The 17,677-nt window shown below is 42.5% G+C and overlaps 1 protein-coding gene across 3 annotated transcripts in view; it reads left to right on the plus strand.

Moving 5' to 3' along the window:
• Positions 1 to 5,663: 5,663 nt before the first annotated feature.
• Positions 5,664 to 17,677, plus strand: part of LOC135248543 (proto-oncogene vav-like) — a 37,169-nt gene continuing 25,155 nt past the window's right edge. Inside the window, exon 1 of one of the 3 annotated variants that reach the window (XM_064323321.1) lies at positions 5,664 to 6,301. In XM_064323321.1, the coding sequence (XP_064179391.1) occupies positions 6,098 to 6,301 (204 nt within the window). In that variant the 5' untranslated portion in view covers positions 5,664 to 6,097. The remainder of the gene's footprint in view (positions 6,302 to 17,677) is intronic. The other 2 variants (XM_064323320.1, XM_064323319.1) reach the window with 2 other exon arrangements.

Below are 17,677 nucleotides of genomic sequence, written 5' to 3' on the forward strand. Positions count from 1 at the left end.
AGCCAGCGGAGTGTTCAGCCGTGGAAAAAGCAATGGATCTGGTGAAAACACACCTTTCTTTATAAATAAGAAGCGGGTTCATTTGAATTTGTCTGTCTGGGAAGTTGCTTTGGTAACGGCAGCAGACCTGCTCCTATGTACCTGCGCTAGCTACATTACCATTCTCTGGGTTGCCACACCTCGTTATTGCCTAGGGTTGCCAGATTCAGAATTAGTTCAATCTGGACAACATGCGCAAGCTTTTTGGTGGGGGCTAAGAGAACCTATGGCAGGGGGGAATTATCGATTATTGGAATGGATCGCAGACTGGGGGTGGCTGGGGTGCACATTCATTACAAACTAACAGTAAATTATTTCAATCAATTACTCAGACCAAACTTTATATTGTCTAGTTGGGACCACAAACCGGACCTGTAAAAATAATTTGAAAGCCGAACATTCTGGCTAAAAATCCAGCATCTGGCAACCCAATTGTCATATTATGCTCTTATGCCATAATTTCTGCTGGATATATCTACCTTCCCGCTGTATCTCATGGTCATGATGACAGCATTTGGTGGTTAGAATTGTCTCTTTGGAAAAAGGATCTGTTAATATACAACACACTGTCTGTGTGTTTCCACTTCTGTGTTACTTTCAAAACATTTTGTGTCATGGTGACTACTTTTGTGTTACAAATATACAATTTACATGTTACAAAAAGGGAGACTTTTGTAACACAAACTGTGTTGAAAGTAATACAAAATGTGTAGTCCTCATCTAAGCATAGAGTGGCCACAAATAAAAGAGGATTACACATTGTTTTCAAGGATTATATTTTATTTATTTGCACACACACACACACATTTATATATATATATATATATATATATATATATATACACACACACACTTCACCAGGTGAACCAACAGGGGGCACTCAAACGATCCATAAAAGGTTTATTAAGAGGTTTCTGCTTTTGGCTCCATTGTATTAATGCAGTGAATATACAGTACAAAGGAAATACTATTCAATATATAACACAATGTTTATTTTCTAAAGCATACAGTGTAGCAATCCAGGTAGGTAGCTTGGCTTGTAAATTCTATTGGTTGTAATTCTATTCACAGTTGGGACACTGCTGTTGTACCCCAGAGCAAGCTACTTAACCCTAATTGCCTCATTAAACATGCACCTATTTAAATGGATTGCATACTTCTGCTCAGTACCTGAATGTATGAATGTAATCTCATTTGTGTGGTGAAATATTACCCTTTTTACAGGTGCTGAACAAAAGCACGAGGCCCAGGTTGCACAGCACAGGAAATTAAGATATTAATATTGATTTGGTGGACACCAAAAAACAGTGAAGAAGAGAATCATGGCTGTTGTAATTAATCGTAATAAATGTCATATCAGTTCCTGACTTGAGAAAGAACAAGATAGTAATCTCTCATTGAGAGCTGTCTCTCCAGAAAGAGACCTGATCTCCCCTGAAAGAGATCTGCTCTCCCCTGAAAGAAACCTGATTTCCCCTGAAAGAGATCTGCTCTCCCCTGAAAGAAACCTGATTTCCCCTGAAAGAGATCTGGTGTCCCCTGAAATAGACCTGATCTCGCCTAAAAGACGCCCGATCTCCTGTAAAAAAAGAGACCTGATCTCCCCTGAATCAAACCTGATCTCCCCTGAAAGAGATCTGCTCTCCCCTGAAAGAAACCTGATTTCCCCTGAAAGAGACCTGCTCTCCCCTGAAAGAAGCCTGAGTTCCCTTGAAAGAGATGTGCTCTCCCCTGAAGGAAACCTGATTTCCCCTGAAAGAGACCTGCTCTCCCCTGAAAGAAGCCTGATTTTACCCTGAAAGAGATCTGCTCTCCCCTGAAAGAAACCTGATTGCCGCTGAAAGAGATCTGCTCTCCCCTGAAAGAAATCTTATGTCCCCTGAAAGAGACCTGATCTCCTGTAAAAAAAGAGACCTGATCTCCCCTGAAATAGATCTGCTCTCCCCTGAAAAAACCTGCTCTCCCCTGAAAGAGACCTGATCTCTCCTGAATCAAACCTGATCTCCCCTGAAGGGACCTGATCTCTCCTGAATCAAACCTGATCTCCCCTGAAGAGACCTGATCTCTCCTGAAAGACCCCCAATCTGCTCTCGCAATCCCTCTTAGCCAGACGCCCCTCCCGAACCAAGTCTGATTTAAAAGGGATTGTTGAAATTCACCACCCACATTCTTAGTGACCACATAGCAGGTCTGCTGAACCCCAAAGTAACAAAGCACACCTCCAACCTCCCTCACTCAAAAAAAAAAAACAAACTAATAAATCAGTTATAGTTCCTGTAACATGTCTGTTTCAAAACAGCCAATTTCAATTTTTGTTCTTTATAAACCCTTTCTACCATTGTTCATCTTCCAATAATATTTTTGTTGTTATCGTTGTTATTTTTTAGAGCAATAATAATAGAAATATTCATTTTGTTATTTATTTTTGGTTGTTAGCTTGCTCTCTGAGCCATTGTAAAATAACTATATGAATGATACACTATCGATGTATTTTAAATTCAATGCATCAGTATTACCATCAGCTCCTCTCTTGCCGATTTTTAATTTGAGGGGCTGCAGTACTAAAATAGTACACTAGAGGGAAACAGAACCGCACTGACAAAAGCACTTGGCCAACGTTTAAATTTGCTATAAAACTACGACCCCGACATGCTGTCTGATTTGTATACACAGACACAAAATTATGGCTTTTCCATACACACACACATACATACATGCACGCACACATGCATAGACAACACACACACGCACCCATGCACACATGCACACACACAAATACACATACATGCACAATGCTCTACTGATCCGACTGCAGTTTTATTTTTGGGAAAACAAATAGCTTTACATATATCTGTTAGTCATATATATATATATATATATATATGACTAATATATATATATATATATATTAGTCATAGATGTACCCCTGAATCAGCAGTGTGTTAAAATAGCTTTATCTTTCCCCTACATCTGTATCAACGAAACTACTGACTTGTGTTGGGCCATTAAAGGAGTTGAATTTGATCCAGGAGACGGTCTTCAACCACAGGTGGTGTCATAAAATTCACACTAAATTCACAGTTACAGATCTGGGCTCCATACTCACATTGTTAGTGTAACCTTTGTTATACTTTACTGACCCTTAACTTGGTGGATGGCACAACTTCAAAACCAAGCTTCCATCTCACAACACAATGATCAGTAATGAATGTCTTAATTATCTCAACGATGTAATGATGTCTTTGTAATGCTATTTGGTTTTGATTTGATAGGCTACAATTAATTTGTAGGGCCGCCATGATCCCTCCACAACTTTTTAACCAAAGATTTATGCAAATCAACGTGATTAAATTCCCATCATGGCGATGATGGGTTTCTTGAAACTGTACACTATTTTCAGTTTCATTCTGCATAAATTGTGGTTGTTAAAAAGCGTGTGCATTTCAGTTATAGAATGAGGAAGAACTGTAAGGCACACATCATCAGTCTAAGCACTCTCTTCCACATACACCTCTAAAACATTCTAGACAGCAGTTGTCAGGGGCATTTCTAGGGATTCTGGGCCCCCTGATAGAATACTGATCTATAGAACACATTGAATTGATTCTTTCATTCTACTGGCATTTCTGCGGGTCCTCTCGAGCTGCACCCCGCCCCCCCCCCCCTGGTTGTGGGCCCCTAGAATCTTCATGAACCTTCACCCCACTAGCGCTGAAAGTTGTAGTCACTATTGGACTGGCCGTGCCATATTGGCCAGTCTAATTTTGACCCACATTGCCACCTTTGGTTCACAATCACCCCCACACCCCAACTCCCCCCCCACCCTGATAAAAAGGCCGAATTATCTTCATTTATTAGTTTTATGCGATTAAAATGATCTAAGTTCATTCATTTTACAAAGGTTGTAGGTAGAAAATATGTGTGGAAAATGTCCTTATTCTGAATTTTGATTTCCATCACTGTTTTCTGTAGTGTTATGTTTAAAAAAATTAAAGGCTGCTTCCTTTAGCAAGAGCAGAAGTGTACAGTGTTCTTATAATATCAAGGGTGTTATGTTGATTTTACTTCTCCTATTACACGGTGGATCAGTCTCACCCATTTTCAGCTTTTTAATGTGCTGCCTGTAATGCATGGGAAAGTCTCATTCTCAGAACTTTTATGACTTTTACTCCTTTGGGGTCCTGGACTTATATGGAGTTGTAATGTCTACAGGAAGTGTTGTAACACTAGTGTGCCACCTGCTGGTTACTGTTATTATGCGGGAAGTCAGTAGAGTATGACCCATGCCCTGTATATGCACTGGTAAAGAAAACCTCATTTGAATTGGTTGTCCGTTGGTTTCTTAGGTTATACACATCAGAAACATCACAGGACTGTTGTCATGCCCAGCTGTGCATGAAAAATATCTGTGCACATGCTGGGCCTGATTTATTGAGACCTTGAGCAATAAGATGACCAATTATTGGTCATGGTATTTGTTTGCACCAGTCATGGGTTGTGCAATTAGTTTTGTGCGTGCTGAAAAAAGTTTAGCTTATTCTAAAGCTATTAGTTAATCCAACCCTTCATGAACGAATTGGGGACCAGTTTGGGTCAATAATGATTTATCGTTAGTTTTATGAAATGCAAAAATGTTCTTGTATTTGTTTGTTGTGAATGGAAATATTAAACTAAAAGTTTTCACTGTTTAAGGTTATATATTAGTCATTATGACTATATTGACTAGATTTACACTGTGTGGGTCAATTTGACCTGCAACATAAGAGATGTAACTATTTTCCAAACGTAATACAATTCATAAATAAAATAATTAGTTGTTATCATTTTCATTGCCAATGTATTGCCAAGTGTTGCATTATCTTTATAATAAATCTTATTTTAAATATATTAAATTTCTGTAAGGAAAAGCAATTTGCACTTCCACAGATATAATCTGTATAATCCCACCATTGTCATAAATATCACATAAAATGGCATCTCTGTACCCACATAGCTCTGTTACCCACATTACTGGTAACGTCTAATGTTGTAACTATGATGTAATCTCTCTGTAAGTTCACAGATGAAATGAGATTGCTTTAATCTCCCAGGTAGAAATGTCATTTGCCTTCTCACTGGTGTAGAGTAGTCTTTGTAATTGTTTCACAAAAAAAGTTACAAAGCAGCCAGAATGTTCTTATCGAGGTGACGTAAGCCATTCGATGTCTCTGCACTCTGACCAATGAAATGAAACATGCCCTTTTGATTGTAGGTCTAGTGCTTGAACACTGACTCGCTTTACCGTGCGTGTCGTGCTGGGCAGAGTGTGAAAGTCACTGAAGTACACTGCACTGCTGATACATCCGTGTTTACTGTGTCAGGTTTGCCACCTCCAGAGCGGTGGTATGGCTGACAGTGCCGTGTGAAATCTGCACTGTGAGATCCAGCCCCACAGCGCCCTGCAACTCCTACACTCACTGCAGACTTCCTGCTGCTGCTGTGGTAAATGCAACACACACACATGCACACACACACGCACGCACGCACCCACACACACACAGACACACGTATTCGCACACACACGGACTCACACGTATGCACACACGCACACATGCACGTGCATACACACGCACGCACGCACACACACGCAGACACACACACACACACACACGCAGACACACACACACAATGCCAGACGCACACACACACAAGCGCAGACGCACACACACACAAGCGCAGATGCACACACACAATGCCAGACGCACACACACACAAGCGCAGACGCACACACACGCACACGCAGGCGCGCACACTCACACAGCTTTCTGAGGTAACCGCTCTGAGCAGAACTTTGTGTGGTGGCAGAAAGAGGAAGTTGAGCTTTGCAGTTAAAATATTTCACTGAGTGAGACAGAGAGAGAGAGAGAGAGAGAGAGAGAGTGTTCAGAGAGATAAGAAGAAAGATTGAGACAGAGAGAGACGAGATTAGCAGAAGAGCTTGTGGAGTGGAGTCAGCTAGCGGGGCACAGTGGTGTGGATCTGGTGCTGGTTCTGGTTCTGGTTCTGGTTCTGCTGAGGTATGGAGCTATGGCGCCAGTGTGCAGCCTGGCTGATCCGGTGCCGGGTGCTGCCAGAGAACCACCGCGTCACCTGGGACTCGGCACAGGTGTGCGACCTGGCTCACGCGCTGCGGGACGGTGTGCTGCTCTGCCAGCTCCTCAACAACCTGCTGCCCCAGTCCATCAACCTGAAGGACATCAACCTGCGGCCACAGATGTCTCAGGTGACTCACCTACACCTGCGCGGCTAACGGCTAACTCTGCTACAGGCACACAGGCACACGCACTCACCCACACACACACACACACATACATACACACTCATGCTTATACACACATACACATACCCACTCACGCACACACACACACACACACACACGCATTAACATGGACCCACACAGACACACTTTCACACACTCACACACACGCAGACCCACACACACATACACACACACACACGTGCCCATCTTCACACCTTCGCATTCCAACATACACCTCAGTATTTAGCTATGTTATTGTGTAGCCTCTGTGTGTTATTTTGCATGGTACGGTAAAGGAAGTGAACACCAGCTACACTGCAGCTCCACTCACCCTTAACGCTGTTGACAGCTACCCCATTTCACACGGAATTTAACACTTCAAAATGCCGGCACCTCGTCATGCGCCATTTTATGTTTTCACAAACATAGCCTGTTTGTTTTGCCCGAGTCAACGGGTTGCAGTTTGTGTTGTGTAGATGGTAAAACTGTAGTGATATTAATGAGCTTTGGCAATCCTGTGTGTGTACGTGTGTGTGTGTGTGCGTGTGCGTGTGTGCGTGTGTGCGTGTGTGTCAGTGTTTCTCTCATTATGTCTCGGTGCTTTTCTCTGAGTTTCTCAGTGCTTCTCTCAGAGATTCTCAGTGTTTCTCTAAGAGTGTCTCAGTGTTTCTCTCAGAGTGTCTCAGCTTTTCTCTAAGTCTCAGTGTTTCTCTCAGAGTGTCTCAGTGCTTCTCTCAGAGTGTCTCTGTGTTTCTGTCAGTGTCTCAGTGTTCCAGAATGTCTCAGTATTTCAGAAGTTTCTCAGTTTTTATCTCAGAGTGCCTCAGCTTTTTGTCTAAGTCTCAGTGTTTCTCTCAGAGTGTCTCAGTGCTTCTCTCAGACTGTCTCAGTGCTTCTCTCAGAGTGTCTCAGTGTTTCTGTCAGTGTCTCAGTGCTTCTCTCAGTGTCTCAGTGTTTCTGTCAGTGTCTCAGTGCTTCTCTCAGTGTCTCAGTGTTTCTGTTAGTGTCTCAGTGCTTCTCTCAGAGTGTCTCAGTGTTTCTGTTAGTGTCTGAGTGCTTCTCTCAGAGTGTCTCAGTGTTTCTGTTAGTGTCTCAGTGCTTCTCTCAGAGTGTCTCAGTGTTTCAGAGTGTCTGGGCGCAGCTTTAGCAGCGGCGCTCCATGCCCGTTGTGTGCGTTCTCTGGCCCCTTTGTCCCGGCATGCCGGGCATCACGTACAGATGCAAAGCTTCCACAGAGATTTCCGACAAGATAGACAGATCTCAGATAAGAAAATGAAGCCATTCCCCTCATGCAACATGGTGTAGGACTGTGTTGTTTTTTTTAGATTGGCAACCCTGTCTGCATAATGGTGTGGTCTCAAATCACAATGTGTAGGAAACACATATATATTTCTACACTATATTTTATGCATACAAAGGCTGTAATTGTTTCATGTTTGACCTGGTATGGATGTAAATTCCTTCAAATTTAAGCTGATAGTTTGCACTTCAACCTCATATTCAATATTTAATTTCAAATAATACAAAGTAAAATACAATGTGCTGAAGTAAAGGCTCATTTGACAAATGCAAAAGACTCTGATTGCATTTGACACTTGACTCTCTCAGTCTACTTTATATAGTTGACTGAGAGAGTCAAATGTCAAACGCAACCAGAGTGAGAGAAAAAGAGATACAGAGAGGGAGTGAGAGAGAGAGAGAGAGTATAATGGTCAAGGCACTGATATTCTAATTGTGTGTGAAACAGGTTGTGTGAAGGGAGATCCTGGAGTTGAGTAAAGCCATTTTGTAAGATGCAGGAAAAACTCACTCATGGCGTCATTTCAGTTGGTCAGGCCCATGTGAATCAGCGGCTGTCCGGCAGTGACATAAGACTTGCCAGACTGCCGTCCGGTAGTCACATCAAACAACGTGAGAAATTTAGTCAAATTACCACCTTGAGAAATTGAGCTCCGGACATCCTTCATGCCTTGTGGTTCAGCGTGAACCAGCCACAAAGACCTGAGGGGTGATTTCTCTGACCATATTTTTATAGTACACATTGATACAACAATGGAAATTGATTCTGAGAAGGTGAAAACGTGCTGTTTTTTTTACAAGACGTTTTAATTCGTGCAATGCTCCTGATAGAGTGGAGTTCATTCAAAATGACGCTGCATATAAATAATGCAGAAGAAAAATGAGCTGACATCTCCCCTATCCTTTTATACCCTACATTAGTGACGTGTGTCTTTTACAATCAATTTTTAAATTCTTTTACTTGTTGTACAATTATTTATCAGAATATCTTGTCCAGAGTATATTCAATAGTATACATTTAAATGCAAATAACAATTTTATTTGTATTTACATATAAATGCTAGATTTCATTATTCTTCATTAGCTAGAGGTCCACATACCTAGTTTCTATTCCATAAATTGACTGCTGATTGAAAGGAAACAACAAACACAAGCAGACCCTGTGGCCCTCCAGTACTGGAATTAAACCTGCAGACTCTGTGGCCCTCCAGGACTGGAGTTAAACCTGCAGACACCGTCGTCCATCAGGCCTGGAGTTAAATCAGCCTCCCTGGTCTAGAGTTTGGGAGACGTGCGAGTTTGTCTGATTCATAGCGTGCCTTGCCTGTACATATAGAGGTGTGCACAGGTACGCACATCTGGGTACCTGGCCCACATTCAGAAGGCACCTCCGAGTGGGAGGACTGATCTGAGGTCAGTTTTGAGTTACAGTGTAAAATGTTGGTGATATAGAAGGGGGACACCTGATCTTACATCAGCGCTCCTGACTTGAGACACTTCATGAAAATCAGCCCAGTTCTCCATCAGGCTTCCAGTCAGAGGTGCGGCCAGTTCCTGTTCAGTTCAGACTCAGGCTATAACGTAATCCCAGAGGGCAAATGATGTGCAGCATGAAGATCAAATGCAGCACAGAACATAAAAGAACCAACCGACAGTATGATATAAAACACTCACACACCCGTACTTCATGCAAATAGATTAGTGGCTACTGGGGTGTCCTTAGTCAGCTCCAGGCTGAACTGAAATTCAATGCATGAACTGAAAAACCCCCATAGAACATTGCGGACATTTTTAAAAATTGATTTCTTATGTTTCACTTTTATTTATTGGATTGACTGAATTGACGTGGAATTGACCGCGGCTCTGGTACTAACTTCAGTAGAACTCAGATCACATTTTTTTTGGGAGTTTATTTAGCTTCAGAGCTGGAACTGAACAGGGAGCACTACCAGGATAGCACACCGTCAACTGAAGCACAACAGGGAAAAGTACCGTCAGGCTTGACTTCCTCTCAAAGAGGAAGTGGGGACAACAGTGCCTGCGCCGTGTTCTGCATGAACTGTTTATTTAGGCTCATGGTGTGTGCCAAAAACACAGAAGACCCAATTGTGCAAGGGTGTGAGAGTGTACCTTTGTGCCTGTGCATGTGTGAGTGTGCTTGTGTGTCTATGTGTGTGCGTGTGTGTAGTTGTGTGTGTGTGAGTGTGTCTTTGCGCATGTATGTGTATGCCTTTTTGTGTGTTTGTGTGCGTGCATGTGTGCGTGTGTGTGTGTTCGTGCATGCATGTATGTGTGTGTGTGTGTGCCTGTGTGTGTTTGTGTGTGGTGTGTGTATGTGCGTGTGTGTGTGTGTGTTTGTGTGTGTGTATGTGTGCGGGTGTGTAGGGGACATGTTGTCTGGATAACAGACAGTTTAGCACACTGACTGTTTAGCTTACTGACTCCCATAATTCTGAGATTGAGGTGCAAAGTAACATTTCCTCAGTGTAAGTCTTATCCCACCCGGCTGTGCTCTGATGACCTGCTTATTCTGTGAGAGAGCACCACCGCACAGCCCAACAGCCTTTAAAGGGGTTGCCCAAACTATTTTCAGGTTTACCCTCCAAATGAGCTCAATTGAGGTTTTTTTTTTTGTTTCCTGGTCTCTGCAAAACATCTGTTGTGAAGTTTTGTGAGACACAGTGTTTGTAAATGGCGATGTACAACTGTATAAATTCACCCAATTGATTAATAGATGTTTGATTGATTGATTGATTGTGCCTGAGTCTGCTGTTGCAGTACTGTAAGAAATGGACCTGGCAGTACCTCAGACAGATAGAATTATCCCCATGTGCACAGTTTAGATGGAGTAGCACCAGAACATGAGGAAGTCACGGGCGTGACGATGTGTCACTTGTTTCCTCTTTGACAAACCTATCAGGAAGGATTGCCATGGTTATTGCCATGGTAACATACACACGCTATATCTGCAGCATTTCAATATGCCTGGCACAAATTACATGTATTTTGGTATATATATTTAGCCGTTGGCTTTGATTCAGGGCTGTTGTAATTAGACCCAGGACTGCCCCCGTCCTTATGGGGACACTAAACAAAATTTCATCACCCCCCTTTGTATGGCTATCATCCCAGGAGCCTTAAGCATTGCAGACTGGCTAGTCGTTGTCATTGCGGACTCGGGGCGGGGGGGGGGACAAGAAAGTCCTCTCTTGGACCCTATCCAGGGGTGACATAGCTCAGGAGGTAAGACCGATTGTCTGGCAGTCGGAGGGTTGCCGGTTCAAACCCTGCCCTGGGCATGTCGAAGTGTCCTTGAGCAAGACACCTAACTCCTAACTGCTCTGGCGAATGAGAGGCATCAATTGTAAAGCGCTTTGGATAAAAGCGCTATATAAATGCAGTCCATTTACCATTTACCAATAACAGGGCCTGATTAGTCCACACACACCTTCAGCTTTTTGTTTTGCTCAGTTTGGGCATGTAACAGCCTTTGTTTCTCTGTTTCTGTGTACGGCATGCCTGGTTCGTTCAGGAGGATTTTTTTCTCCAAGCCTCAGAGCAAGCATATAGAGGAACACACTGCATGGATTTGCCTTCTAAATTTCGTTCAGTTCCACACTTGTGGAAAACTTTTTCAGAACTGGAGAATGAGCCAAAAGATCCACCTAGGCGCTCAGTTTTACAAGGTTGTCTAAGGCCGGTTGCAAATGAACCGTGGCCTGCTTTTCAGAGTACAACAGTAATCAGCACCCAAAATAAGATGGCGGCTGCATCCACAAAGGACAACTGCGATTCGGCATCTGTCCAAACTCGGTGACTTGCCCCCCAAACCGGTTAGTGCACATGCGCAGCACTGACAACACAAAACCAGTGTTATGCAAACGCGTTCACGTTCAGCAGAATTTCTTTACAAATCTAGACTAGTAAAAAAAACTGGAATGACAAGCGCACTGTTTCAGTCTCTATCGAGTGAAACAGATATGAATGAACCCTCAGGGGAGAACTCTTTGGTATTGTGTGTGATAATATTGCGTTTGACCCGTGGTGGAAGCCGTACCCTTTGCCAGTGAGTGGGTCCGGGTTTCCGTTGTGAGAAATCTGTGGCCGTTTGATTGACCTACAATGGGACTGCGTTTGAGGAGCTGGAGAGAGAGAGAGAGGGCTAAAAGAGACAATCAAAGGTATAAAATTATCCAAGTGAATTTTGGAATGGAGAGGGGTATTTAAGAAGCTCTCTACCACCAGAGCTTAATGGGCCTTGCAGGAGGAAGTGCCCCCTCCCCCAAACTCCAGGAAGGGGAATCCGTGCGGGTGGGGGGGGAGGGAGGTGGTGAGACTAGAATCAGGATCAGCCTTGTCAGAGTACACCTGAGGGAACTGCTGTGACTCACGGGTCATTTGCATACGAAATGGAGTCCAAAAAACAGGTCACGTGCTGAGAGCAATAAATAATAATAATAATAACAATAGTAATAATAGAAGTAGTAGTAACATAATTGTTAGAGAGCTGGCATCTGTGTCATAAAGCTGGGCCCTGTTTCACCAAGCAGGATCATTTGACTTAGCTGGAGAAAAACCCGGAATCCTTAAAAAATCTGGAACATGGACTGAAGTAAAAAGAGCTGTTCCGGGTTTTAGTGCAGTGCAGCAGCTATCCAGCTAACTCAGTAATCCCGCTTTGAGAGCCAGGCCCCAGGCCTTGTAACTCCAAGGTTGGAGGTTTGATTCCCTGCCATTGTACCCTTCAGTAAGATACTTAAGCAGAACTGCATCAGTAAAATATCAAAAGGAGAGTAAGATTTGTAAGTTGCTGTGGTTAACAGCATCTGTCCAATACAGAAATACAACTGTTTGTGGGATGGTTGTGTAATGGTTGTGCAGGAATCTCTGGCTCAGTAGATTAACAGCATTACGTTTTTATGTAGCCAGTAATTTATGTCTTATAAGTAACTCATGACTTGTATCAGGCCACCCCATTACAGCGATGTTCCTCTTTTAAATTTAACCTTCCCCTTTTTAATTGCTGGAATATGTCACTTTAGCAAAAAATGTTGTCTTGGGAGAGGAGAAACACGCACACACACGCACACACACACACACGCACGCGCGCACACACACACACACACACTTAACATTCCATCTTATCCTGCTTTCTCCTCTCTGACTGCTCAGCATAGCATGTTTGCTAGTTTGCTAGTTTGGCTTGGCATAAGTTCAGAGGTAGAATAATGTTCACAGCATGAACTAAACTGTGTTCTATAAATAGCTGTACGAAATGAGTATTGTACCTTACTGAACCTGTGTTTTGTAGTTGTCCAATGACAATAATATGCACTGTACGTCGCTTTTGATAAATGCGTCAGCTAGATAAATGTAATGTAATGTAAGCATGTTTGGTAGCCATTATTAATTAAATATTTCTGCCTTTCTCAATAGAATAGGCTGTGGTCAGTGCACTTGTGCTCAGTCAGGTATACATACTGTAAAGGCTTTTGTTTTTTTTATGGCTTCAATGGTAACATTTTTCCCACATTCGTGTTTATTTCATAACATACAGTTTGTTATAAGTTGCGGTGGTTTGTTAGCACATCTGTTTCCAAGAATGAAATTTTACAATGGTGTTCTGCCTCATGTGCGCATCTATACCTTTCTAAGGTAAGCGCTGCCAGTCCAGAAAGTTTTCAGATAGTAGCGTAGCAACACACGACTGACAGCAACATAGCATATTTAAAATAGAGATTGTGATTGCAGGCTTCCCCCTCGCATCAAACGTAAAGGGGAACCTGGTTCTCATTGTCCTGCCATGTTTAAATAAAGGTGTCCCCAAGCTATCAACCGCTGATCTGTATTGATACGGATCGTAGCCTGGCTTGCGGAGTTTGAGTTTGACGTGTGCTTTAGGTGCATTGGCAGCTAAAACGAGCTGTATCCCTTGTTTGCTTGTTATCCATGGAAATCAACCATATAAACCAGGAGATTGGGAGCGAGCTGCCAGGCGACGGCGGGGCGCTCGTGCGCAAACCGAGGCAGGAACACGGCGAGTAAGAAACGAAACGAGGCCGCAAGTGAGCAGCGGGGAAAACCACGGGGAGGTTGTGAGCAAACCGAGGAACGAAATGAAGAACATTGTGACACACCCTTGGCCGTGAGAAGGCCGTGAGGAGGATCTGAGGCAGCTGCTCTGAGCAACCGAGATGTTGCCTGAGAAGTAAAACTTCTCTACTGCTAACGCAGAAAGAATGCCGTTTTAAGCGGACCCTACTCTGGCTAAGCTCCACATTGAGAGGTGGTCTGGTTAGCACCTTTTCGAACAAGATACGCTCCCAAATTAACTATGTGGCTTCATTTGCTGACACGAGAGTGCCGGAGGCTGGTGACTATAATTACTGGTCTATCGATATTTTTATTTCTTAAAAAAGCAGCACTCGCGAGACAGAAAGACTCTTGTATGAACGCCCCTAAGGTTCCTAAACCTTCTGAACTCACGGTCTGAGTGATGAATGAGGGATCTCTCAAAGCAAATAATTAAATGGGTTGGGCTGGTTACAGTCAGAGGTATTGAACTCGCTGCCAAAAGCCAGCCAGCCCAAGCAAAGAAATGTCCATTAATATGCTCTTCAGAGGGGCGGTGCATAAGGACCTTAGGTTCCATCTGAGACAGAAATAATCAAGGTCGATCAGCTCCTCATAAATTCATTCTGGTGAATTTCAAACTGTAATAGTTGAGTGTAGGTGCTGTTTCATTGCAATTAGAGAGAAAAATTAACGTACACATACTTGAACATGTTATGTATAAGGGCACATGTTTATTTTGGGAAAATAGACAAAAATGCAAAAATATATTACTATAAAAAGCCATTTCAATGCAGTTTCCAGGATTATCCACTGCTGTCCACGCACAGAGCGTATATCTGTCTCATGGTGCACTGCATCCGTCTACATCCAGATATAACATTATATGCAGAGCACACAGAGAGAGAGAGAGAGAGAGAGAGAGAGAGAGAGGAAAGGGTTTAGCAGACTTGCAGTGATATGATGCACAGGAAGTTGTGCAAAATGTATGTGTGCATGTGTGTGTCTATGTGTGCTGACATATTTCTATAATTTCACATTTCAATTTGTCTCATATAAAGAATGTGTGTGTCTACATGCTTGTCACTGCGCAAGCGAGTGTGTACATGTGCATGAGTATATGTATGATTGTGTTCATATGTGTGAGAGTGTGTCTACATGTTTGTCACAGTGTTTGTCTGTCTGTGTGTGGGTGTACGTGTGTGTGTGGGTGTCATCTGTGTATGTGTAATATTCTCTGTCTGTTTGTCTGTCTGTGTGTGTCTGTCTGTGTGTATGTGTGTGTCTGTCCGTGTATGTGTGTGTGTGTGTCTTTGTGTGTGCATGTTGGTTTGTGTGTGTGTGTGTGTGTGTGTTTGTGTGTTTGTGTGTTTGTGTATGCATGTTGGTTTGTGTGTGTGTGTGTGTGTGTGTGTGTGTGTCTGTCTGTCCGTGTGTGTGTGTGTGTGTCTGTCCGTGTATGTGTGTGTGTGTGTGTTTGTGTGTGCATGTTGGTTTGTGTGTGTGTGTGTGTGTGTGTTTGTGTGTGCATGTTGGTTTGTGTGTGTGTGTGTGTGTGTGTGTGTGCGTATTCACACGCCTTTCTGACTTCACCCAAGTGACCTTTATGAGAAACAGAGCGTGTTTAAGAACAGATTCTCTTCTGAGGCCCAGAGCTGCAAGGTTTGCAGAGAGATGTGTGTGTTTTTTTTTACAAAGCCCCCCCATCTCCCCTGTGATGTGGGAGCAGATTGAGAACTGTGTGGTTTATTTTACTGCGCGAGGGTCTGACTCTAACTTGTCGCTTTTACAATAACACCCCAGTAACTTCAGTTTACAAAAAGGAACTGAGAACGTTCAGACTGCGTCCCTCACCGCCAAACATGCTAACTAAATGCTAACATGCTAACTAAATGCTAATGTTCTAATTTTCATTCCTGTTGAAGCTGCTGCTTCTGCAGCCTAATATAGCTCTCGCCACAAAAGGTGCACCTGAAATTCGTACCAACTTCTGCTCTTATTATTTCATTTCTCCAAAATATAGCGTGATAGATAGATTTAAATAAAATCCAGAAGTTGGCGGAAACCTGGCGAATGAAATTTAATATAGCCAAAACTCAGTTTGAAGAAGACTTGGGAGTAATGGTTGATCAAAGCGTTTCTGGTTCTAGGCTCTGTGCTGTAGCAGTAAAAAGGCCAACAGGATGCTGGGATACATAGCCAAAAGTATTGAGTATAAATCCAAAGAAGTTATGCTTATCTTATACAATGCATTTGTTAGACCACACCTAGAGTATTGTGTGCAGTTCTGGGGATTGTACTACAAGAAAGATATAGAGGCTCCGGAAAAAGTTCAAAAAGCAACAAAATTGATTCCTGGTATGAAAGATAAAAGCTATGAGGAAAGACTTAAGATGCTTAACATCTTCAAACTTAGTAAAAGGAGATGCAGGGGTGATTTGATTCAGGCTTTTAAATTTATAAGGGGGATCAACAAAGTGAACTACAAGATACTCTACAGGCTGAGTTCTGTTAGTAGAACAAGAGGACATAAATGGAAATTAACAAAAGGGTAGATTCCATACAGACATTAGGAGAATAATTTTTTTCACACAGAGAGTAGTCAATGTGTGGAATAGCCTAGGTCACGTAGTAGAGGCAGAAACTCTGGGGATTTTCAAGACTAGGCTCGATACAGTGTTATATACTATCTAATCTGTAGGTAATCAGAGCACTAGTTTAGTTAGGAAAATGGCGAACATTGTTGGGCTGAATGGCCTGTTCTCATCATTATATTATGTTATGTTATATAAATTTTCAGCTTCGTTTTAGAATTTACTGATAAGCTCGCGAATGGAAGACCAAGACTATTATTGGGTCGATAACATTTTACTTTCGCCTAATCTAAGAATGAACTGGGCATTGGTTTAATGCTAATTAGCTAATTAAGACAGGATTAATTGGTAAAGGCTAAAACCTGTGTACGCTGGCATTTCAGGAATGGAGTCGCCCTTCCTTGGTCTAATAAGCTGTTTGCTGCATTGTAGCCTGTATTCAGTGTGTGTGCTTATTTTGTTACAACCAATTACCCTGGTTTTGTTTTCTAAAAACAAGAGCTGGTTTATTACCATAGATCAGATCACAATAAAATGTATTCTGCAAGGATGAAACTGCTGAATGTTTTATAAAATCAGATCAAGTAAACGACTGAAGCAATCAAATTATTTAGAGCAGGGGTTGGAAAGAAATCCTGAAATGGATTTGCCCCTGTTGTTAAGATGGGTGGGGGAATCCTATTCCTGGGGTGTCTGATATTTCCCCACAACCCCCCTCCTCCCCACCTCCTCTCCATGGCAACACCACATTATGCTGCTCCTCTTTCTCTTCCTCTACTTCTGCTGCTCTCAATCTCTCTATCTCTCTCTCTGTCTCCCCTTTACACCTTTTTCTTTCTCTTCCTCTCGTGTACTTGTTCTTTGTCATCCTGTCTCTCTCACTGTTTACCCCCATTTATATTTTTCTTTCAATTCCCTCTTTTTTAATGTAGGAGAACCTCTTTCCACCTCATTTGTCTCAAATTTACTACACAGCCTTCTCACTACTATGCCTGTTTATAATGGCCTATCTTATTATCCCGACTGTGGGAACTGAGCCCGACTGTTCATAATGGCCTTTCTCATTGGCCAGGCTGTGGTCATTGGGCCTGTATTTGGTCAGGATCTGTCTTTGTATCTCTGATGGTGGTGAGATAGTCTGCCAATATGTGATCATGTTATAGGGCCTATCAATTTGCTAATTTGCTTTCCATTTTGGCAAGGTTTTCGCTATGTTTCATGATATGGTTCATTCTTGGTTGTCATAGACCATTAGCAAAGCTGATCTGAACCAGTTTTAAATGATATTTGGTTTGTAAGCTTCAAGGTCATTTGACTCATGGTACTTTTCAGAGGAGTTTGTCTCTTGTATTTTTAATGCTGTTAATTGTATCTG

The sequence above is a fragment of the Anguilla rostrata genome, chromosome 2, assembly GCF_018555375.3.
Source record: "Anguilla rostrata isolate EN2019 chromosome 2, ASM1855537v3, whole genome shotgun sequence".
In the NCBI taxonomy this organism is placed as follows: Eukaryota; Metazoa; Chordata; class Actinopteri; order Anguilliformes; family Anguillidae; genus Anguilla; species Anguilla rostrata.